Source organism: Musca domestica, unplaced genomic scaffold (genome assembly GCF_030504385.1).
Source record: "Musca domestica strain aabys unplaced genomic scaffold, Musca_domestica.polishedcontigs.V.1.1 2, whole genome shotgun sequence".
In the NCBI taxonomy this organism is placed as follows: domain Eukaryota; kingdom Metazoa; phylum Arthropoda; class Insecta; order Diptera; family Muscidae; genus Musca; species Musca domestica.
The window spans coordinates 3318108-3341734 of record NW_026712249.1 but is presented as its reverse complement, the minus strand read 5'-3'; the positions used below and the strand labels follow the sequence as shown (position 1 = coordinate 3341734).

General features: G+C 34.7%; 4 protein-coding genes across 5 annotated transcripts; 1 reads left to right on the top strand and 3 right to left on the bottom strand.

Moving 5' to 3' along the window:
* Window positions 1–328: 328 nt before the first annotated feature.
* LOC101890650 (protein deltex) lies at window positions 329–5286 on the bottom strand. 2 transcript variants are annotated; one of them, XM_005180980.4, is made up of 7 exons: window positions 5077–5286; window positions 4260–4338; window positions 3687–4189; window positions 3452–3623; window positions 1826–2940; window positions 1623–1765; window positions 329–1561 (listed from the first exon to the last, which is right to left on the bottom strand). In XM_005180980.4, the coding sequence occupies exons 3-7, from the start codon at window positions 4083–4085 to the stop codon at window positions 1261–1263; spliced, it is 2130 nt and encodes a 709-aa protein (XP_005181037.1). In that variant the 5' UTR covers window positions 4086–4189; window positions 4260–4338; window positions 5077–5286; the 3' UTR covers window positions 329–1260. The 2 variants fall into 2 exon arrangements, with proteins under 2 accessions (XP_005181037.1, XP_019891433.1); XM_020035874.2 differs by having other exon boundaries at window positions 3687–4185.
* On the bottom strand, window positions 5142–10830 carry LOC109612871 (RNA-directed DNA polymerase from mobile element jockey). Its single transcript, XM_059121649.1, has 2 exons — window positions 10415–10830; window positions 5142–10358 (listed from the first exon to the last, which is right to left on the bottom strand). Exon 2 carries the CDS (start codon window positions 9524–9526, stop codon window positions 6626–6628), a length of 2901 nt encoding a protein of 966 aa, XP_058977632.1. The 5' UTR covers window positions 9527–10358; window positions 10415–10830; the 3' UTR covers window positions 5142–6625.
* A 4091-nt stretch (window positions 10831–14921) lies between these two features.
* On the top strand, window positions 14922–16574 carry LOC101890481 (large ribosomal subunit protein eL8). Its single transcript, XM_005180979.4, has 4 exons — window positions 14922–15082; window positions 15208–15331; window positions 15395–15765; window positions 16138–16574. Exons 1-4 carry the CDS (start codon window positions 15068–15070, stop codon window positions 16441–16443), a joined length of 816 nt encoding a protein of 271 aa, XP_005181036.1. The 5' UTR covers window positions 14922–15067; the 3' UTR covers window positions 16444–16574.
* A 1307-nt stretch (window positions 16575–17881) lies between these two features.
* LOC101890310 (alanine--glyoxylate aminotransferase) lies at window positions 17882–22560 on the bottom strand. The gene is made up of 3 exons (XM_005180978.4): window positions 22160–22560; window positions 18199–19061; window positions 17882–18137 (listed from the first exon to the last, which is right to left on the bottom strand). Exons 1-3 carry the CDS (start codon window positions 22307–22309, stop codon window positions 17969–17971), a joined length of 1182 nt encoding a protein of 393 aa, XP_005181035.1. The 5' UTR covers window positions 22310–22560; the 3' UTR covers window positions 17882–17968.
* Window positions 22561–23627: the final 1067 nt, after the last annotated feature.

Here is a 23627-nt window from a genome sequence, read left to right as displayed (position 1 = left end):
GCGTGTGACGGTTTCATTTGCCGTTTGAAGGCCATAATTCGTGCCAAGGGTAATCAATTCGAATAAATCTAAACTTATTCTAAAATTTTATGCTATATCCGACATTTTCTGCTTTCATTCAATAAAAATTCTACGCCAATATTTTTTGCTTTCATTCAATAAAATTTAAAAAAAAAATAATGGCGTTTGATTTTGTTGCGGCTTTATTATATCACCCTGCATAGGAATTGCTCTTTGTAAAACAAAGGATCCTGTATATGTTTTGTGAAAATTGTATTAACATTTTCCACAACAAAAAGAAAAAACTTTTAAAATTAAAACAAAGCGCTTTAATTCAATTAAAACTATGGAATATATTTATTTTTCGTCAAATGAAATATAAATTTTCTTTTAAAACATATTTAAAGACATGAACAAATGGCATTTATACAGTTCGTTCCACTTGGAACCAAGTGGAAAAATACATAATCTCTCTCACTACACTAAAATCTAAAAAAAAATAATCGTGTAAAACAATAATATTACAAATAAATGTATTCCCTTATGTATCTTCATATAGATATATAGAATACACAATAATACTCAACGAGTAGTTGTAATGTATGTCCTTATTAGTACGCATACACTTGCAAAAATATTGTGTATGTAGTAATAGGATATATATGAATGTATAGCTTTCTTATAACTACGTCTATAGTTTAATAGTAAAATATTAAAAAATATATATATTCGTAAATGTTTATGTAAAATGACATAGTCTTTTAAAATTATGGAAGAACATTTTTAATCACAATAAAAGACAAAGTGTGTGTATGTGTGTGTGTGAATGCATGTTTGTAAAGATTAGATTTGTATATGAAGTAAATGTTATTTGTTTGCCTAATAGCAATGTAAAATGTGTTTTAAAGCATTTTTGTTGTGTAAATAGTTTAGTTTTCTAATCACTTTAGTCTTCCATCGTTGTGGTTATGACACATTTGTATGCAGTATATAAGGGATATAAAAACACAAACACAAGTGTCTTAATCAAGACCGACTCCAAATGTTGTCCTTATACTCGTTGTATACTGCATAAAGGCGACATATATATATGGGGATAATTTTATGAAATTAATCAGTTCGATTTAAAGTTTGAGTTACCCAAACTGTTGGAAGCTTGCGCAAATATATTTATGATTAATTGCACTTAAATGATTTTATTATTTGTTTGGCGGTTCCTAAATGAACGTTTAAGCGCAAGTGTTGGTACGATGAATGCTTTTAATCGGTTACTCCCAAATGTACTAACTGTTGCATGCAACGTTGTAAATATGTGGGATCTGGGAACATATTGAATTGTGTTTTATGATCTACGCTATTCCAAATGACAACATCCTCACGACCTGTTGTCACAGAGCGCCCAATCGAGAATAGAAGACGTCGATCAAATGCAATCTTGAGAAATCTCAAAACTTTTCGACCCAGTGGACAGTCGGGCAGATAGCAGACACGCGGAAATCCAACAGCAAAAAAAGCTCTACCGGGATGTGGATGTTCAGAGCTTTGTATCCCCGAAGCAATGCTGAAAATTATAATGTTTCATTTCTTTAAATGTTTTGCGATTAGCACAAATATTTACTTACTCATACACAATCTGTATTGTATTTTGACCCTCATGACCAGGAAGACTTTTACTCAATATACTCCAAGACATAGTACCGTTAGGTTGATTGCCAATTTTTTCGCCATATACAATGCCGCAAACTGGGCATTCAATAAAGAGATTCTAAAGGAGGGATGGAAAACCGTAAAATTTAGTTCTACCAAAAAAGTGTACTTTACATACCTTATTCATTTCATTTTGCTGGGCAATTATCATACCATTGAGACATTGTAAATGCATCAAATGTTGACACCGACTAAGGGCAATGGCTGGATTTTGCGCATTGTGCACCAACTCCTCCATGCACATGGGGCAAGGCTGCGCATTTGGCCACTGTGGCGGATCAACCACTTTGACAAAACGTGAGATCATATCACTCGCAGGATCTACGCCAACAATCGAACCCGCAATGGGCTGTTGTTGCGTTGCAGACGAATGAGAAATAATCGACGACGTACCAGACGCCGCCACAGAACCACACACCGAACCAGCTGATGGTATGGGTGGAGGCGCAGGCGCCCGCTCGTTTATCAATGACCCACTTGTGGATTGCATTGATGCTGATTGAGATAGTGACGGTACAAACACTTCATCGCTGCCCAATGAGCAATCCAAAAGATCATTGACAGATATGGCAAAGTTGCGACTGCGCAGGCTCTCCTTGCTTTCATGACTCAAATAAGTGGAAACCGTGTCCACACTAGGTCTACGATGGGATTTCATGCTATTTGTGTCGGTGTCGGAGGCTCGAGTTCGCGACCGCGAACGGTGCATACTCATGCGATTACTGTGTTTAGACTGGAGAGAACCTTCGGAACAACGACTATGATGACTACTCATTGACGAAGTCAACACGTTATTGGAATGCGCAAAGGGCTGCAAGTGATTGCTCGTAGTTTGGTTACTGCTAACCGATGAAGATGATGATCCTAAAATACCATGGTTATGTGAAGATGACGATTGTTGCTTGGAGCTACTGCTTCCAAAAATATTGAGATTATTTAAAATTTGCCTGAGATTCGCCGTGGAAAGTTCACCATTACGTTTTCCTGCTTTGCGTGAGGCATGTGTCAGAGATTGTTGTGATTGTGCTGCTGGTGCCGGTGGATGAGTCGTAGATGAGGGTAAACCGTGCTGTTGTCGATTTCCACTGGCCGAAGGCATAGAAAAAACTCCATTTGATGTCAGCCGATGCATATGCTGCGTCTGGTGTTTATTCTCAACACAATGGGATTTAGCTGATAATTTCGGTAAGGTGTTGTTACGTTTGGGCCCATAGTCCATGTAATTTGAGGGAGCTGCAATGAGATATTTTCAATAACATTTTTTATTTAATTAAAAAATAGGATAAAATTTTGTTTAATAAAATTAGAATTATGGGTTTAAAAAACTTCTGAAAGGTCATCCAGTTTCCAGATAATGTAAATACAGGAAGAATATAATGATTCTTGAAGAGGACTATAATAATCTTTAGATGTAAAAAACAAATATGGAGACTTTAAATAAGAACAAGTACTATATAAGAAATTTGTTTAAAAAAGTGCGTTTTTTGTGGTAAATAAATTACGGGTTTGTAGGTGTACATTACGGCCGGCTTAATGAAAGCTTGCGATTGGATACTCTTTTAGTATCGATGAAATATATTTTATTTTATCATATTAGCGACAAAACTTACAGCTTTTAAATTGAACTGTAACTGCACGCATAGAAGAATCGCACTACAAATTTATTATTACCAATTATTTCCTTATTTCTTCTTGCTTTTGGAACACACCACTTCACCTTACCCTACACATATAATCAACTTACGATTTAGCTGCTGAGCTTGTTGTGCAGTTAGCTTAACTAATGGGTACGGTGCCTGTTGTGTACGACGTATACTTCTAATTGGACCGCTTGGCTGTCGTGTTTGTGTCAGGTTACAAAAATTAATTGTGTATGGAAGACTTGATGTTCCGCAGAGATCAAGCGTCTGTTCACCCTGTACAAAGAAAAAATCGAAAATTTGCAAAAAACCACATAAAGTCCAGTATAGATTACATACCTTTGACCAGGCGTCCTCTATAATGCACTGCACCTCCATATTATAAGGGTGCCAATCACCCGAAACAGAACCAGCCCATTCCCATTTTGTGCCCTTGCCAGCAGGTGAGCTGGGTGTGTAAAACATTCGCCTTACTCCCACTGTGGAGCGTCCTGAACCCTCCTCGGTTTCCTGTGTCATTGTTCTGACATTAACATAAAACTTGTCCAATTCCGGATCAGCATCACTTAGCAAAACCCGTGTCAATTTTTTCACATGTGCACGTTCCAAATGCTGTGACACAGCCGGTGTATACGGCAACCACTTTCCGCCACGAGATTCATACTCCCACACTACAACAGCATGTGTATTGGCTGCTGCTGCACTGCCACCACCCCCGCCATTGTTAAGATGAGCCATCGTAGTCCCAACAGATTTTGCGACTACCGATTATGTATTTCAAATACATTCGCCTATTCCGATTTCCACGTTTCAAACCATAGTGATCTGATTTGTATTGCTGCCTTGTTTAAATAAGACAATAAGGTTGTCAGTAATTTCCATATCCCACACAAATTGCATTCCCCAACTCACCCTCTTCTGCTTTGGTATCCTCACAATCGCTTTCGTTTCTTTTCCAGCGTCTTCTTTGTGTCTTTCTTACATACAAAAACTATCGATAGAATGCAACAACAACAATACGACGAGTACGAATGATGATCAGAGAACATAGAAGTAAACAAAACAAAAAAAAAGTTAAATAAAAATGGGGACTGACAATTAGATTTGGCCGAATCCCTTTCTGACGTCTCAAGATTTGAATGTGTCTAAAACCAACATTGTTGAGGCTCGAATGCGTTTTCACTCAACTCTAGACTTTGACCCTATGTATATTACGCTAATTTATTATTTAATTGAAAAATTGCAATTGCATCTATTATTGTTCAATTGATTTGACACAGTTAAGTTTTCTAGCTAAGGACAGAAGGCCAACAATAACCATAGGTTGCAGTTGAGCGATCTGTTCTACTTAGAAACTTGAAATCGTCCTGTAGTTTCCGTCGTAGATATACTGCATAATTGAGATAACACTGCGATTCCAGAGCCATAGAGCACAATGACATCCATTTTACATAGCCTTATTTCAACCCCACAGAAATTATGTTATTTAGTTGGACATGGTTTTAAATCCCGACAAAACCCAGAAGTCATTTAAATTATGTATGAGGAATATTTTTGTCTGCTACGTGTCCAATAAAGATCAAATCAAGCTTTTCTTATTGTCGTAAAAAAAATTAAATGCCTGCCACATATTGGTAACCATTTGGGTGTTAGCCTCCATCGTTTGATCAGTTAGACAAAGAACACTTTTCCTACTAATCAGACTCAACCTACAATTCAGGGAACTTACAAACTTTATGACTTTTAGATTTTACGATTCTCTCCTGGGTCTCCAAAGTCTCATACATAGGTTGGTTTTTGTTTTTTTTTTATATTATTATAAGCACATCACATCTCGCCGCGGCAATTATTTTAAATCTTGTATTAAATTTAATACTAAATAATTCACAAATTATATATTAATTTATTTTTTCGATCTACTAAATTATTCCCCAAAACAACGCGTCGCCATCTTAATAGAGCTGGCAATGAATCGACAGCAAAATCGATCGTATCGATAATTTACTTAGTAAGTAAGTAAGTTATAGCATGTTTCCATTGGAAACCGAACAACGTTGTTCGCTCTCAGAATTATGTACACGAATTAACCCGTTCATACGGCACGATTCGTAATTCATAGTAAAATAATTCCTTTTTTCAAAAATTTTGTTTGTTGATTTTAATGGGAATTCATACGAAAATACATGAAATTCTCACTAATATGAATAGAAGAAATGATTGTTTTTCTCCCAAAGATTTATTATATCATTAATTTTATAATTTTCATTCACGTTTTCAACTTTTTGTGCAAATGTTGACATTTTGAACATATTTTTGTATTTTTCTATTTTTAAATTTTGCTGGAGAGACACTTGTCAAACATTTTTTCTGCCGATACAAAGTTTTTGAAAATATTGCCTCTTTTGTTTGCAGTTTTCTGTGGAAATTTCAACTCGTGGATAAAATGCGTACCTCGAATGAGAGAGAAAACAAAATGTACTTTCGTTTGAATGTACATACGCCATTCAATATTGTAGTTTTCATTCATAATTTTCAGTCTTCCCAAAAATTTTTAAAATTTCATTAAATTTTTCTATTTTTAATTTTTAAATGTCATAATTTATTTTTTCGATAAATGCTCTCATTTGTTAGGGATGGGACATATTTTTTCGTTGTTCTGAGAGTAATTTGATTTGAACAACGTACAAATATGAGTGTTCGCTCAGGAAATTTTGTGTGAAGAATAATGTAGTTTTTTCATAGTTAAGGGTCAAACAACGAATAGAGAGCGAATCAAGTGCAGTGGAAACGCCACATTACTTTATTGAGTCTTCTTCTTTTCGATGGTACATTTAAATACAAAGTGAACGATTAACATGAATTGAGACTGTTAGAACTATTGTTGTCTTATTCTAACGTACAATGAAAGTGTATAATATGCTACATGCGAATTGTGAAATCAATACACAAAATGTAAACAATGAATGAAGTATATAAGGCTTGCTCCCGGCCTCAACTGTAACTAACAGTGCTAATGACTGTGTATAATAAATAAATAATTAACAAAATCTTAAAACTAGTTAACAAAATATGACATCAAAACGGAGTGACAGTCAGTGCTCTTACACAGAATGTGTAATTATACATAAAAATTTCTTATTCTTTGAATATCACAGTAAGTTCTCAGCTAATAAATCGAATTCTCATAAAGAGAGATCTACAGTATAGGCTGCTTAAAAGTAAAAGTGTATATATTTTGTAACAAATAATGAATTATTATAATTAACTAATTTTACTGATTAACCTCTGTGGGTTCCAGGTACTGATTTAATGTAGAAGCGTGGTAAGGTATAGTCATCTGCGACATCTTCAGTAGGTTCGTTGAGAATACCCACTGTAGACAGATATGACGAATCTGACCAGGATATATTTTTCTCGATTTCGTGGATTTCGCTTACAATATGGTTTTCGTGAGTAGCCAATTTCTCTACAAACTTCCTTTGAAGTTGTTGGGCGTACTTACAAAATGGCACAACGTTAGAGATTTTGTATATGTAAGTATTGGAGAATTTTTTGTGATGAGATTGATAATATTTGTTTGTGCATTTTCTTAAGACCTTTCTTTCCAGGATTTCCAATTCGTTGGCAACTATTGGGGAAATAGGAAACCAGATTGGAAACGCGTATGTTAGGATAGATCTAATTGCCACCTTATATAGGAGCAGCTTGGTGTTTTGAGGTAAATAATTGCTGTTAAGGATGTTTGAAAAACTCGCTAATATACCTTTAACTTTTTGCATGATGGAACGAGCATGGTCGTTGAATTTTAGGAGATGATTGAATGTTACACCAAGGTACTTTAAGGATGTGCTGAAAGGAATTTCTACTCCTTCTAAAGACAATTTTAATTGCTTGCTTTCTGGTACAACTTTTCGTGGGCATTTGCCCGACGCATTACGTATGCATATGGCTACCGATTTAGCGGCATTTATTTTAATACCCCATTGTTTATAAAAGTTGTTGATTATGTGTAGGTGTTCTGAAGCAACACTCATGGCAATGACTGGCGAAGGATTATGTGCGTAGACTATGCAGTCATCTGCATACAGGATTGCTTTGGAATGTTGATACATGTGTGGAAAGTCATGAAGAAACAGGTTAAAAAGGTATGGTGCCAAGATACTACCTTGAGGAACGCCGCTATTTACGTGGCCCAAGGATGATGATGTATTCCGGATCTGAACCATAAATTTACGAGAATTGAAGAAACTCTTTAGCATTTTTATAATAAATGGATCTACTCCAAGTTGAATTAATTTGAACAAAATACCGAGGTGAGACACTGAGTCAAACGCTTTTTGTATATCCAATGATATTGCAACTGTGCATGATTGACTCCTTAAGTTTGTTGTTACGTCGTTATGAAACTTGAGAAGTGCGTGCTGAGTGGAATGTCCAGATTTGAAGCCAAATTGGTAGTTTGATATTGGATCAATAGTTAATTCATTGTTTAATTTTTCTTTCAGCACTACTTCCAGTATTTTACCAATATTTGACAAAAGGGAAATTGGGCGAAAGTCATCAACGTTGCAATTTGTTGTTTTCTTCTTGATGGGTATGATTTTGGCAACTTTCCATTGTTTGGGAAAGTATCCGTTGTTAATGCAATTATTGAAAAGGCACGTGAGTAAATTAATTGTGGATTCTGGAAATCTCTTGATTATAAAGTTTGAGATTTCATCAGGGCCGCTAGATTTTTTTGAATTGATGTTGAAAATAATGTTTTTTATATTTTCAGATGAAGTAAAGTGGTATGTGTCTGGATTGTGGAGAGAATTAAAATTTTCATCGAATGAATATATATGAGTTGGTGTTGAGTTGATACATGTTAATAGCGTAGAATTATGCTCATCTGAGGCAGGAAGTGTTGTTGAGCCTTCAAATATGGTGGAATAAAAATTCTTAAAATGATCTGCAATCTCGTTACTGTTTGTAATAGTGTTGTTAGCATGGTTGATCTGACGGCAGAAAGATGATTTATTGCTTCCTGTAAATCGGTGTATTTCTTTAAAGGCGGACGGACTAGGTTTGATTTTTTGCAATCTATCATTAAATATTTGGGCAGTTTCTATTTTGACTAGCTCCTTTATTATTATTTTCAAGAGCTGAATTTGATTAGAAAGAATGGAGTACTCACGGCTTGTCCTGTTGCCTGAACGATGGAAGATTTTTTTGAGATTTCGTTGCCATTGATGTTTAATTTGTAGGATTTTCTTGATTTTGTCCGAGTATGGTAGGCTCCTATCCTCTATTTTAAATTTTTCGGAGTGTATTTCATGGATGTTGGAAAAATGACTCTTAAAACCGTTTAGAGTGGTATCAATCTCGTCATTGGTCAGGTTCCTATTGATGGAAGGCATTATTTGACGTGAGATAACGTCTATGTCCTGACGAAAGTTATGCCAATTAGTGTTTTTATAAGATATGAAGAATTGCGGAGGCGTCAAATCGATGTTTAAATGATCAAGTTTTAGGTCTAACTTAATGGGGAAATGATCCGAGAAAGTGGGTCTAGTGGATATAGTATAGTTAGGATTTCTACTGTTGATTAAATGGTTGCTGAGTAGGAAATGATCCAGGTAAGAGGTACCACTTGGATACGATGGGCTAGTATCGCATATCCTGATGACATCCATAGAATTATCTGATAACCAGGACCTCAAGACTCTTCCATTTGAGTTTTCGTAGGAGTCGCCCCATGTTGGACTTTTGGAGTTTAAGTCCCCTCCAAAGATGAAACCATCAAAGTTGCTAGATAACTGAAGTAATGTATTCAGATCAAGATCGAGGCGCTGTACAGGATAACTGCACGGGATATATACCGATCCCAGAAGGTATTTTTTTGTTGAATTGTTAGATGAGATTTCTATAAGTGTCGTATTAATGCCAGTGGCCGGAACGGAAACTCTCTTGAATTGAATTGAGTCCTTGATGAAAATTGCAACTCCAGTGGGAGAATTATCGTAGACAAAAGTGTATCCACTTATTTTGACACGCATGTTGGATCTGAGATGACATTCCTGGATGAATGCTATATCGATGTTATTGTGAAGTAGTGTGTTTTTTAATTCTATTTGTCGACTTCTATCCACAAGGGATCGTACATTGAAAGTAAGAAATTTTAGTGATCTATGGTCCATAATTCAATTTAACTTTATTAAGAAGCATTAAAAATTGTTTTTTTGCTTCGGTTTTTGACAAGTTTTTATATTCTGTTAGGAATATTTGAATTTCTTGCTCTAAGGTCAGCTCTTCAGGTTCCAAAAAAAGATTTGCTAACTTAAGGAAGTCTTGAATTATTTGTGGTTTTTTGGTTGAATCTTGGGGAATAGATGTGACACTTTTAAATAAGTTTGAAAAAGTTTTTTCCGGTGAATATTTGGATGTGTTTAATGCTTTAGATACATTGTTTTGAGCTAGAGCTCTGTTTTCTAATGCTACTGCCATCTTTTTTTTCCTGTCGGAGGCATATTTTTTATAGGAGGGACATCCTCGCCAGTTGGCGGGATGGCCTGTTTTTTCGCAATTAACACAGTAAGGTTCCGAGGTGTCTGTCTTGGACCTTTTACATTCTCCAGGAAGATGTTTGTCTTTACATTTAACGCATCTGTAAGAGCAATTGCAATTGCGTGCTATATGTCCGTGCCCTTGACATCTTCGGCATTGGACGAAGGTATCCCTTTTTTTGGGTTTCTCCCAGATTATGGATTGGTATTGCAGTTGGCGAATATGTGAAATTTCGCCAAACTTCTTTCCTGGCAATAAGCAAACTAAGAAAAGACCCGTATCAGTGTTGTTTTTAATTGATGTCGGTGTTCTAAATTTTGAGACACTGGCCACTGTTTCAGGAACTAACTGATCTAGTTCGTTTTTAATTGCCTCTGGTTCAGTTAGAGAGAAGAGGTTTCGGATTATCAGGGATGTCTGCTTTTGATCCTTGGGTGTGAAAGAGTATGACTGAATATTTTTTGACTTTAAAAGATCCATCATTGAGGCATGAACTTTAGAATCGGCAAAGTACAACTTACTTTTGTTTTTATTTATATTTTTAATTTTAAAATTGCACTGTGGGGATGCGGCACGTAATGACTCTACTAGAGAGTTTATGTTGACATTGTATGTAAAAATCGGTGGGCACCAAGAGATTTTTGGTTTTGGAGGAACATTGATTTTGGTTGTGGTCGAATTGCTGACAGGTGTGGAAATGTCAATGTCTGCCAATGCCCCCAAAATGCCGAATTTGTTTTGGTCCTGCGGGTTGTAGTTGGTTAATTTCTCAGCCAGATCCGATACATTTATTGATGATATTGCACTTTCTAGGCGCAGTCTCTTGCGTCGATAATTTACTTTAGAAGGGAGTGTGGATTGATAGTCTTTTCTATCGATATTATCGGACGAAATGCTAGTAATAGGCCTGCCTAGTCACTTCGTGCATGAAATGAGTTTTCCCTTTGTTTATTTCCATTTTGCAAGAAAAATAGAAATGCCCAGCAATCCAAGAATCGACAAAGAATGCAAGAATTTTGTATTTATCAAAAATAGAAATTTCTCATTTTTCTCTATTTTGTAGATCTTTTGTTTTAATAGACGACTGCCATATATATATGTCAATGAATAATTTTTGAAAAATTGCAAACATATGATTGCATGACTTTACCATGGTACAATTAAGAACGTAAAATTATGCAATCATATGTTTACATTTTTTTTAAATTATTCATTTGAAAATATCTCATTGTCAAAATTTATAAAATCCATTGTATATACAGAAATCAGAGATGGGAACCTGCTTTTTATTACAGAAAATGCAGAGCTGAATTGACTTCACCTTCTTAATTTCACCATGGACTTTACCTTCTTAATTCTTCCATGGACAACAAAGACAATACAAGTTACAAAATTCAGTTACAATTATTTACGTTTCTACGATTCTGTAACATTTTGCTGCAATATTTTTTAACATAACATTTATATATAACACAGATGAAAAATTTAAATACAAAGATATAAAAACAATTATAAGTAAATCGAAAACCAAGAATCACACAAAATATGTACTACTTATATTGCCGATAGAATTTTCAAATAAAAGAATAAACAATAGCGCTATCTATATGTCACTGTAACATACAAAATCCATATACTTTAACTGCGCCGAACACGGTCGAAATGCATGGCATGCAATTATGTGGTGTTAGTGAAAATTTGTATGTATGCGTCACACAAACGATGCATGAAGCAAAATCAAAATTTTTTGATTTTTATCGTGCATGGCGTTCGTTTTTGACGGGTATGCGGTGGAGGGGTCATGCATATTCTCATCTGTGACGTTTTTTATACCCTCAGCCATATGGCTACAGAGGGTATATATCATTTGATACGGCCAAAACGTGCCTAGTCGAAATAACGGTTTTAGACCCTAGGTCTCTTTGGACCAAATCCGTTTCAGAACATTTGGAGTCGATCTAGCGATGTCCGTCCGTCCGTCTGTCTGTCTGGCTGGCTGGTGCGCACGATAACTCTCGAAGGGAGTATCCGATTTGGTCCAAATTGGCTACAACGTAATATTTTTGTCAAACTTAGATCGAGTTCGGAGATGGGCAATATCGGTCCACTCCTTCTGGTACCTCCCCCACAAAAGGTCGAAATTTTCAAAAAATATATTTTTTGCACAGGAAGAGAAAGGATAATCCGAATTTGCTCCAACTTTGCAAATCCTAATATTTGCGTTAGTGCTAGGTCAAGTGTGAAAATATGCAATATCGGTCCACTCCATCAAGTACCTCCCCCACAAATGGTCAAAATTTTGAATAATCACAACTCTCATAAAATGTTATGTAAGAGTCCGATTGTCTTCAAATTTCACACATCTCAATATTTATATTAACCCAAGGTCTGGTGTTAAGATGAACAATATCGGTCCACTCCTTCTGGTACCTCCCCCACAAAAGGCCGAAATGTTCAAAAATATATTCTTTGCACAGAAAGAGAAAGGATAATCCGAATTTGCTCCAACTTTGCAAATCCTAATATTTGCGTCAGTGCTAGGGCAGGTGTGGAAATGGACAATATCGGTCCACTCCATCAAGTACCTCCCCCACAAATGGTCAAAATTTTGAATAATTACAACTCTCATAAAATGTTATGTAAGAGTCCGACTGTCTTCAAATTTCACACATCCCAATATTTATATTAACCCAAGGTCTTGTGTTAAGATGAACAATATCGGCCCACTCCTTCTGGTACCTCCCCCACAAAAGTTCGAAATTTTCAAAAAAAAAAAAACAAATTTTTTGCACAGAAAGAGAAAGGCTAATCCGAATTTGCTCCGACTTTGCGAATCCTAATATTTGCGTCAGTGGTAGGACAGGTGTGAAAATGGACAATATCGGTCCACTCCATCAAGTACCTCCCCCACAAAATATTGAAATTTTGAGTACCCATGAAGCTCATAAATCACCAAATTAACATCCGATTCCATTTAGACTTGGCACATTGGCCCATTCCTTCGGGATCTGCTCCATAGAGGGTCAAACGTTTGAATAACCTTAACACTAGTCAAAATATATTTAGATAATCGAACATAGGCTGAGGGTATATCTCTGGCGGCAATACCGACTGATACTTTTTAACTTGTTTTAAAGCGAATGAGTGCATAGAGATGTCTTAAACAATTTTTGAAATCACTGATGACACTTTTAATTCAACTAATACATTTTCATGAGTGTACCAATCTTTCATCCAGATTCTTTTATTTCTCTCACTGTTTCCATTTTCTTTCCATCTTTCCAATGTACCATCCGTTTTAATTAGTGAATACATGAACCGTGTGCGGTGAAAGCTTCATGCACACCTACACGATTTTGATGTCATGCATTTTGACCGTGTACGGTCCACTTTAGTGAGCGGAAGTTGTCTCATGCATGGCAACCTAATCACAGCGATCGGCGTATAGCGTCAAATAATGATTTGTCAATAATGACTGTTAATTTCATTCTGTAAAAAAAACATACACTGCATTTCTGATTTGAAGTAAACATAATTTTAGTTGAAATGCTCTGGGTATATTTTACCTATGTTTCTTAACGTTTAAGAATTTCAAATTTTTTACTCGAATCATGTTCCTTTACACAAAATATCAGCAATAGGGACAAATGCAAAGATTGGAAATTCTTAGTGGTTGTACATCTTTTGATTTCTATCGTAATATACGTCTAAGTATATTTTTGGTATTAAAATCTACTATGATTTTTTTACTATGATAACAGATTTCTCCTTTATGATATCGAAAGAATTGGAAAGCTTGTAAATTCTTGCAGGCCAGGGGACAGAGCGCTAGTTTCATTAGATATTCCACCTTTAAGTTGTTTCAAAAAAGTCCATTTTTGCAGATTCCTGCATGTAAAATACATTTATATGCAATATCCCAAAATCAAAATGTTCATGCAAATAAATATTTTTTTTCATCAGTTCAGATATCGAAAAAAGCAAAGCTAGTAAATTCTTTCAGGTTCTGGAACAGTACACTAGTCTCATTAGAAATTCCACCTTTAAGCTGTGCAGCTTTCTAAATGTAACATTCTTATATGCAGTGTCAATATCCCATCAAAATGTTAATGCAATTTAATAATTTATTAAAATAATTTTTCACAATTGTAAATTAAAATTACAGTAAAATGGATTGAGTCGAATAAATCAATATTTTTTTCAAAGTGACAAAAGTTGCAATAAATTTGTGTTAATCAACCGTTTTTTGTTGTTTTTTTTTGTATTCTCTTTTAAATTTTAAATCACTTAGCCGAACACAAAGAAAAAAATCCATAAAAAATAAAAATACGTTTCGATTTACGAAATCCACTCGATCAATTCCACAGCGTTTACGTCAAATAATATCCATTGATATTTGTAATCAAGTGGATTTAGTAGTCTAAACGAGCTCTAACTCGTTATTTGTGGTAAAAGGCCAAAGTTGTACCAATTATATGTTTTTAGTAAACAAATAAATTGTTTCAAGAAACAAGTGTTATACTTCTAGCCTAAAAAAAAAATTATTAATTAAAATAAATTAAAACTTATTTTTCGCAAATATAAGTTTAAATGAAAGTTAATTTTTTTTTTTAATTGATCGCATGTTTTGGTTTTTTATGTCAAATACGAAGCCAGAAAAGAATTCAAAAGTGGAGCAATGTTTAACTTCGTCGTTGTACGTTTTTATGTTGTAACCAGTACAATTTATTTTTCTCGTTTTGAAGTGGCTATATCCGTTTTGCTACGACTTTGGATGTTAGTGACTTGTCTCAGCATTAAAACAGTACTAAAATTCAGCTATGTATAGACCCCACAAAACCTCTTTCTTAGTTTATTTATGTATTTTTATTTATTTATGTATTTTCATAATAATTATTATATTTGACTTACACCAAATAATTTACGTCTGAAACAAATCTTTTTCTTTCTAGCTGTGTTCATTATTCACACAGTGTTGTATCTTTGGCGTATTGTAGTCACTATTTTGTTGTCAGAGGGCGCACGTGTAGAATATTTTGACATTTCATTGACATGTGCAGCGTTTCCGTTGTCTCAACTCCTTTCCTTTTTGACAGGCAGAGAATAAGGCTGGTCGATTTAGGCCCGCGCCAATATCTGCTTTTTTCATAAACATCTTTGAATAAAATATCACCATGGTTGTTAAGAAGGTATGTTTACCAAGTGCACTTCACATTTCAATAAGTTTTCTGGATAAATAACTGTGGTGCATGGAGAAATTCCATCGGAAAGCTAGTTTACTTACTTGTGTTTGTTTACTCTTGTGTTTTTGTAGCCCAGACCAAAGAAGAAGCCAGTGACCAAGAAGGTTGCCCCAGCTCCTTTGGCCGTTAAGAAACCTGTTGTCAAGAAAGTCGTTAATCAACTTTTTGAGAAGCGCCCCAAGAACTTTGGCATCGGTAAGTTTATTTGGAAAATTGATTTTATAGTTATAGTATTTTAATTGTGGTTTTTCGTTACAGGTCAAAATGTTCAACCCAAGAGAGATTTGTCTCGTTTCGTCAAATGGCCTAAGTACATCCGTATCCAACGCCAAAAGGCTGTTTTGCAAAAGCGTTTGAAGGTTCCTCCACCAATCCATCAATTCAGCCAGACTCTTGACAAGACCACCGCCGTCAAGATGTTCAAGCTGTTGGAGAAATACCGTCCCGAATCAGCCATCGCCAAGAAGCAACGCTTGAAGAAGATTGCTGAAGCCAAGGCTAAGGGCAAGGATGTCCAACCCAAGAAGAAGCCCACCTTTGTGCGTTCCGGTACCAACACCGTCACCAAGTTGGTTGAACAAAAGAAGGCCCAATTGGTCGTCATCGCTCACGATGTTGATCCCCTTGAGGTAAGACCGGCTTAATAGCAAAATATAAACAACGAAAAATTAAGTACTAAACAAATAGTGGCTAGATTTTAACGAAAATAATGTATTGACCTACGGATAAAAGAATCATCAGCGGATCAGAGAAATGAATCGATAAAATCTAACCAATAAGTAATTGTGACTTGTAATTGGATATATCTCATTACTTGTTTGTTGTTTACATATGATGTTAAACTTGAATTTCTTCAACTGAAGTGTTTGAATCTTACGAGATTCTTTCGATTTGTGGCAAATTGACATGCTGAATAAACAACAAACAATGCTATCTGTATTGTGTATATTTTTGCCTTGAAACAAACTAATTATATTTTTTATATTTCTTTTCTCTTATAGTTGGTATTGTTCTTGCCTGCTTTGTGCCGCAAAATGGGTGTACCATACTGCATTGTTAAGGGCAAGGCCCGCCTCGGTATGTTGGTCCGTCGCAAGACCTGCACTGCTTTGGCCTTGACGAACGTTGAAGCCAACGATAAGGCTAACTTCGGCAAAATTGTCGAAGCCATCAAGACCAACTACAATGATCGCCACGATGAAATCCGCAGACACTGGGGTGGTGGTATCTTGGGCTCCAAGAGTTTGGCTCGCATTGCCAAGTTGGAACGCGCCAAGGCCCGTGAGCTCGCTCAGAAACAAGGTTAAAAACCTCTGTGTGATTTTTAGTTTTTATTTGATTTGATTAATAAAATCAAACAATACATACAAGAGAAGAACTGTTTTAAAGTTTGATTTATGAAAAGAAAATAAAACTAAATTTAGTTTTTAAAGTAAAATTTATATGGTATTATTGTGGCGGGGAGGTAGGCTTTGTGGAACGGTTATGACAGAAGATGACTACAATAGGAAGAAAAAAAAAATAGACTAGAAAGGAACAGAGGAGTTGTATGTTTCCGCCAAAGATGGGGAACTTAAGAATGTACGTTGGCAAAACATTAAAATGCAAGTTAAATATTTAGGCTTACATTTAAAGAAGGATCGCGAAACAGGATGATAACATCATAAACATATATAAGGGTATGTTTAGCTTTTTTTTGCTTGATATAGACATCCAATATACATATGACTTGTTATTTAATATTGATATTGGTATTAAAAAAGCTTGCGGAAGCGGGCATCCACATATGAAGTAGTTTGCTTGAAACTCGATTCTGGAGTTAGCGTAATAACAATTTTTTACCAATTTCATTTCAAGTAAAATCGATTTACAAATGGAAGGTATTTTTAAATAAAATTCAATGCTCACATTAGATGCTCAAAAATATGTTTCTTTTTATCTAATCACCTTTACAATTGAAGCCAATATACAGTTCGAATGAAACCTTCGTCGTTGAAGTTAGTAAGTTACAGAAGATTTCTTCCATGTAATTCCACTTCGCACAATTAAAAATGTCGGTGTCATGCTTAGTTTTTTTTTCTAAACACCATTTGCTTAAGAATTACCTACGGCCGACTGATAATTGAATTTATATGTTTGACTGGAAAGTTTTTGAGGTATGTCTGTCGGAATAAACTTTATAGTTATACACAATTTTTTACATTTTAAGAGTATTTATATTATAAATGGAAATCCCTTGGGATATCTCGGAAATCAAAACAGATACCGAAAAACTGACTAAAAATTAGGAAAAAAAACATACCAAAAAAAAAAAAAAAACTCTACAAATCATTTATATCAGCATTAGGCCTGGATAAATAAGGTATATTTGTGCTCATGGTAGAATGAAGGAGGTAAAGACATGCAATCATATGCTTACATTTTTTTCAAAATTATTCATTTGACAACATTTCATTGTCAAAATTTGTATTTATAAATCCATTGTACATACACAAACCAGAGATGGGAACCTGTTTTTTATGTTGTGAAATGTGACAAGGTAAATTACAGAAAATGCAGGGTAGCTTATTTTAACTGACTTCACCTTCTTAAATTTTCCATGTTGTGCTTTATGAATAGCCGAAATGAAAGATTGAAAATGATCATGAATATAATATTTTGGGAAACAATTTCACATCAAGTTCAACTTTGTTGACAAAAAAAAAAATATAATTACGTGACCAGCATTTCATGTACATGGACATATTTATAGTTTTTGTTTAAATAAAACTTTATTAATTAAAAAATAATATTTGAAAACTAATGATTAGAATATAAAATAAAGCATTTTCTTTAAATCTTTGACTTTTCACTGACATCTCGCTTTGAACTTTGTATGGCCTCGTGCAACACATTTAAGACCAAGTCCACACGTTCAAAGGTGGCATTTTCACCCATTAGTCCAATGCGGAATACCTGTTCCACTGTGGGTCCCAATCCACCGCTGATCTCCAAATTATATCTTAAAAATAAATTGGTAATTAAAAAATATTTGATACAAGATTTTTGATCGGTTGACATACTTTCTCATTGTATATTCGGCCACTTTACGCCAATCGACTCCAGCAGGCACCTTAATAGTGTTCACAGTGGGTAACCGGTCATTGGCATTCGGAACAAACATCTCAAGTCCCAACTCGCTTAAGCCGTGTTGTAGACGATACGAACATTGCTCATGACGCTCTATAACCGATGCCAGACCTTGGGCACAAATTTGGGCTAAACTTTCACGCAGGCCGTACAACAGAGTGGAAGATATCGTGTGATGATAAATCCTAGAGCCCCCAAAACAATTCCAGTATTGACCAATGAGAGTGGCATCGAAATAATATACCTTAACTTTCGTTTTACGTTCAACAATGTGTTTCATAGCGCGTTTACTAAACGATATGGGAGTTATACCCGGTGGAGCACCCAAAACCTTTTGCGACCCCGTATAGGCCACATCAACCAGCCAATTGTCCATGTAAAACTCTGTACCACCCAACGAGGCCACAGTGTCGACCACAAAAAGACAATTATATTTACGACAAATTTCGCCGATTTCCTTCAGTTGCCTTTGTAAAATACCCGTCGAGGAATCCCCTTGTGCCAAAAAGAAGATGTTTGGTTTGTGCCCTTCAAAGGCAAATTCAATTTCATCCAACTTTAAGGAACGACCAAAACGCGACTCGACAAATCGAACGTCACCACCATAACGCTTGGCCATTTCTGCAGCTCGATGACCCCACAGTCCGGTGGTTCCAAGCAATACGACATCACCATCTTCGATTAGATTGCACAGAGCGGCCTCCATTCCAGCATGACCTGAGCCGCTTATACACATTGTGGCATCATTCTTTGTTTGAAACACATACTTGATACCCTCCTTTATGTCATCCATTATCTGAAACAGACCCATAAATAAAAAGGGAATTGAAGAGATTATTAATGAGGCTAATGGTGTTTCCTTATCGTTTGTCTCGCTACACTTTAATGCATTATTCCTGTGCTACAAAAATTGGAGTTAATAACAAAAATATAAAAAAAAATAAACGTTTTCTTAAAGAACAATGGTTATGGCTATATTTTTATTATTTATGTCTATAAATAGGTATGCTAATATATATTTATGGGAGTCTTCGTTATATCTTCAGATATTAATAGATAATTTTAAACCATAAAAAAGTGTTCTGTCCATAACTTTTTTTCTGGCATTTAGGTTTGCTACCTTGATTCTATCTTGTCTTTATTTTTTGGCGCCCAGAGACACATAATTTGGTTCAGCCCGCTTCTTATATGTTCTTTTTTTCTTTATGATACTGTCATTCCTTGAAAACGATTACAAACAAGTAAAAAAACATTAAGTTCGGCCGGGCCAAACTTTTAATACCCTCCACCTTAAGGTAAAAGAAACATTAGAAGAAATGTGGCACAAACCATTAAAATGCCGAATATCGGAAGGTACCGTTATATGTGGACTACAACAAAACGTGGACCTATAATTACAATGTTTCGCCACACGAACTAGGACCCATTATGACCCACAAATACCAATTTTTAGACAAATCAGTGAAAAAATGTGGCAAAAACCATCAAAATACCGAATATCGGGAGGTACCGTTATATGGGGACTATACCAGAACGTGGACCGATATATCTCATTTTCAATACCAACCATCCTAGACACAATGCAATTTGCTCTGCAAAATTTTGGCGCTCTACGTCACATAATGTGGGCTGTATCGTGATTTCAACAGACGGACAGACAGACAGACGGACATCGTTAAATCGACTAAGAATTTTATGCTGATTATGAATATATATACTTTATGGGGTCTAAGACGAATATTTAAGGATGTTACAAACGGAATGACAAAGTTAATATACCCTCCTTTCCAAGGTGGAGGGTATAAAAATTACCTTTGAGAGACCTTTTTTCAGTTTTTTTCCACGTTTATGCAATGAAATTGTATGGCTGGAAATTATTCTCAAATTGCTAGAAAATTTTAAATATCATAAAATCCTACTCTTTATTGTATTTTCAGGGCAACATTTAAGGAAAAACAAAACTTTTTAAGTCCGGTTTAGTATATGCCTTTAACAAGTGTATTAAAAAAATTCTGTTCTCAAATGGTCTTATTATTAAAATAAAAATAGTGGGACTTTAACCCTAAATTCCTCAGTTGCAACTGGAAAAATTTTTATGAATTCAATTAAACGATGAATTCAACTGTAGATACACCTATAAAATGTGCGAACGTTTACCCAGTAATAAATGAGTACATATTAGGTGTGTCTGGTTACTTTTCCTGCAGGAATTGTCCAGTAACTTCTTTCTGAGAGAGTAAGGTAGTTTTATTCTCTTTTGCAAGGAAAATGCAAAAAGTAAACAGACGCTATTCCTGCAGAAGCTTGCAACTAATCAGCTGATTTGTCAAAACAAACCAATTTGTCCCCCATAAGGAGAATTAAAACAAAGGAACCAATACTAATTTTACAAGTTTTTTGAGTAAAAATGTTGGAAATAGTCTTTCATTTTCTTATTACATATTAATATTTATGTTTTTCACATTTTGTAAAGTTGTTGTTCCAAAAACAATTGGTCTTGCTAATTACAAAACAATATTTTCAAATTAAAATCCCAAAAAGAAATAAATAAACAATAGAAAACATCTGATTGAATGTCGATGAATGAGAAGAAGAAGAGTTGCAAGAGATTGCAAGAAGAAATTTTTCCAGCAAGAATTTGCAAACTCTCACTGAAAGAACTGTCAACATTTCTCTCTCCAACCGCTCTCTTTTGCAGAACTTTCGGGTTAACAGACGACTTCCAGTAACAATTTGTAAAAATTGTTACAAATTTTAGGGTAACCAGACATACCTATTATTACAAGATATCGTTCGTTAACCAGTAATTATAGTCCGGTAAATTGGAGTGAATTGGCAAATACTCTGTTCCAAAACATGCAAGAATCTACTAGTCTCGATTTTTTTTTCGATATTATTTACGATTTACTCTGTAACAAGTAAAAAAGCTGTAAGTTTAGCTGAATAATGTAGCTAAAGTCATCAAAATACTGTTATATGGGGGCTATACGAAGATGTGGACCTGCACAGAAAATTTTCTATCTTAGGCTGTAGTATCCATAAAAAACTTTAAATACCAAATTTGAAACAATTACGGTGAATAATGTCGGACAGAGCTAAATCGACATAGAATTTTATGTTGATCAAGAATATATATATACTTCGTGGGGTCAAAAATGTATATTTCGAGGTGTTACAAACGGAATATACCCTTCATACTATGGTGGAGGGTATAAAAATGATTGAATTATTAAACAGACCTATTATTGAGAGAGTTTATGTCTTGTGAGAACATCAAATGTAAAATTAAAACAAGTTTGCGTCGTTGGTTTTCAAATTTCAAAAAATTCGACTGCGTAGGGGGCTTTAAAAAATAATGGATCTTTATTTAAATGTTTTACAGGTAGGTCCGAATTTATGACTGATATTTCAAATTACAATTCATTATAAACATGTCAAATCGATGTTAAGCTCAACTAATACAAAATTTAATAAATCTGAAAAAGGAATCCCGTAGTTTGATCAAGAATTTTCGTAATTGCTGGCTTTTCAGAGTAGTTACTTATGAATGGACAGAACCAAGGAATATAAAATATTGGAATATAAAATATCCTTTGTATTTTCTTCCTTCACGCAGAAAAAAACGTTTTTCAGAAAGAATTATATTGAAGTATCTTCTGTTTATTTGATTAATCTTTATAATTTTGCATCTGAACGATGACATTGTGTCTATTATTTACACTTTGTACGCTTTATCTCTGATTGATAAGACAATGGTTATAAAGCATCACTTTAAATTTCACATAACACTTAAATTTAGAAAAAGAAAATGTAGTAGCGAATCTCTTTTTCAGGCTTAACGTAATAGGTTTTTTTATAAAATGCATATTTTTTAAAATAATTTTAGCACATTACCTCTAAACATTCTGGATGTAAATGTCCCAATATTGGATTCGAGAGACTATTAAGAACGCGCTGTGAACAATTTGAGGGTCCCGGACCCATTAAGGTTTTATTCGGAACGTACAGGGAACGTTTTAAGCAGGCTGGCGGTGTTATTTCCATTTTGTAAACACAAACGTTAACTTTCGGTCAACAAATTGCGGCGATGAATTTTATTTGAATACTACCGGAGAAACAACAGAGCTACCGTCTTATATGTGAACAATACAGCCAACCTTATCACTGGTTACGGCTGCGGATTTGTTTTCGTATAAAAAACCAAAAATGAAAACCACAAAGGAATAATATACAATATTCGAATTCCTCCTTCTAGTCAGTTCCGTAGCCTCAAGAAGAAGTAAGCGAACTGAGTGCATGAGATACGTTTGGGAAAATTATTAAAATTTAATCTATTCTTATCACTTCACATAATCTTAAACACATTATATATTCGTATGTGTATGTAATAAAGTGTTTGCTCTCACATAAGACGGAAAAATGCTATAAAATCACATCTGAATAGGTCTTTTAAATGACTTTAAAATAATAAATACTATTTGTCAGCAAAACGGTATACACAAATAGAAGAATGTATTAAGTTCTTTTTCATCTAAACACAAGCAGCATTTTCATTTCTAATATTCGAACAAATAGTTTCAATATATTTCAAACAAACAAAAAGGCGTTAAGTAATGAAAAATTTGCCAAAATAAAAACCAAAATTGTCTAAAATGTAGGAAACTTCAATTTGTTAAAAAAATGATTTGCTGATTAGCTACTTTATTATTTGATAATGGCTCGGTTGCACTTTTGAGCAATTATTTTTCACACTTTTACTAAAAATCAAAACAACTGCAAAATTAGCAGTAAATCTCAAGAGCAGATGGGTTGGTTACAAATCAGCATTGCCTTTAGCCTTTCCTACGTACATACTTACTTTGATTGATTTGCTGACAATGATAACAAATTGAATTATGTATGAACTTATAAAAACCGGAATCAACATTTTATGACCCTCGACTATGTAAAATAGATTTATAAAGTACGTGAACATGTGCATCGCGCAACTAAATACTATTCCCAAATAGAAAATAACGTAAGATAATTCGCATTCGGAATACTTTGGTTCTAAAAACGTGGATCATTCAAAGAAAAAAGTCAAACATACAAAACTAAAATGCATTTTTTTAATTTTTCGGAGGAATTCGAAAAAACCCTGATTTTCATCGAGGTCTATCCAGAGGTCCCGAGCCCTACTCACAAGACATGAAGTTAGAACATACCAGACTTTTGAAGTCCGCTCGCTCCAAAAATTTATTTATTTACTTCTAGAATTTCCTTGTTTTTGAAAATGACACAAATAGGAATGATTGATACATCTTTAGTTTGTGCTATTTTGGTCGATCCTTTGTTTTTAAATGTATACCCACAAGAATGTTTT

Bases quoted from the DNA above. Each gene is read 5' to 3' on its own strand.
- LOC101890481 (XM_005180979.4), top strand. The intron at 15,332-15,394 runs GTAAGTTTATTT...TTTTCGTTACAG, and splicing joins CCCCAAGAACTTTGGCATCG to GTCAAAATGTTCAACCCAAG. The intron at 15,766-16,137 runs GTAAGACCGGCT...TTTCTCTTATAG, and splicing joins ACGATGTTGATCCCCTTGAG to TTGGTATTGTTCTTGCCTGC.
- LOC101890310 (XM_005180978.4), bottom strand. From the start codon at position 22,309: ATGGAAATAACACCGCCAGCCTGCTTAAAACGTTCCCTGTACGTTCCG. The intron at 19,062-22,159 runs GTAATGTGCTAA...GGTCTGTTTCAG, and splicing joins TACATCCAGAATGTTTAGAG to ATAATGGATGACATAAAGGA. The intron at 18,138-18,198 runs GTATGTCAACCG...TTTATTTTTAAG, and splicing joins GCCGAATATACAATGAGAAA to ATATAATTTGGAGATCAGCG.
- LOC109612871 (XM_059121649.1), bottom strand. From the start codon at position 9,526: ATGGACCATAGATCACTAAAATTTCTTACTTTCAATGTACGATCCCTT.
- LOC101890650 (XM_005180980.4), bottom strand. From the start codon at position 4,085: ATGGCTCATCTTAACAATGGCGGGGGTGGTGGCAGTGCAGCAGCAGCC. The intron at 3,624-3,686 runs GTATGTAATCTA...TTCTTTGTACAG, and splicing joins TAGAGGACGCCTGGTCAAAG to GGTGAACAGACGCTTGATCT. The intron at 1,766-1,825 runs GTATGTAAAGTA...TCCCTCCTTTAG, and splicing joins AGCAAAATGAAATGAATAAG to AATCTCTTTATTGAATGCCC.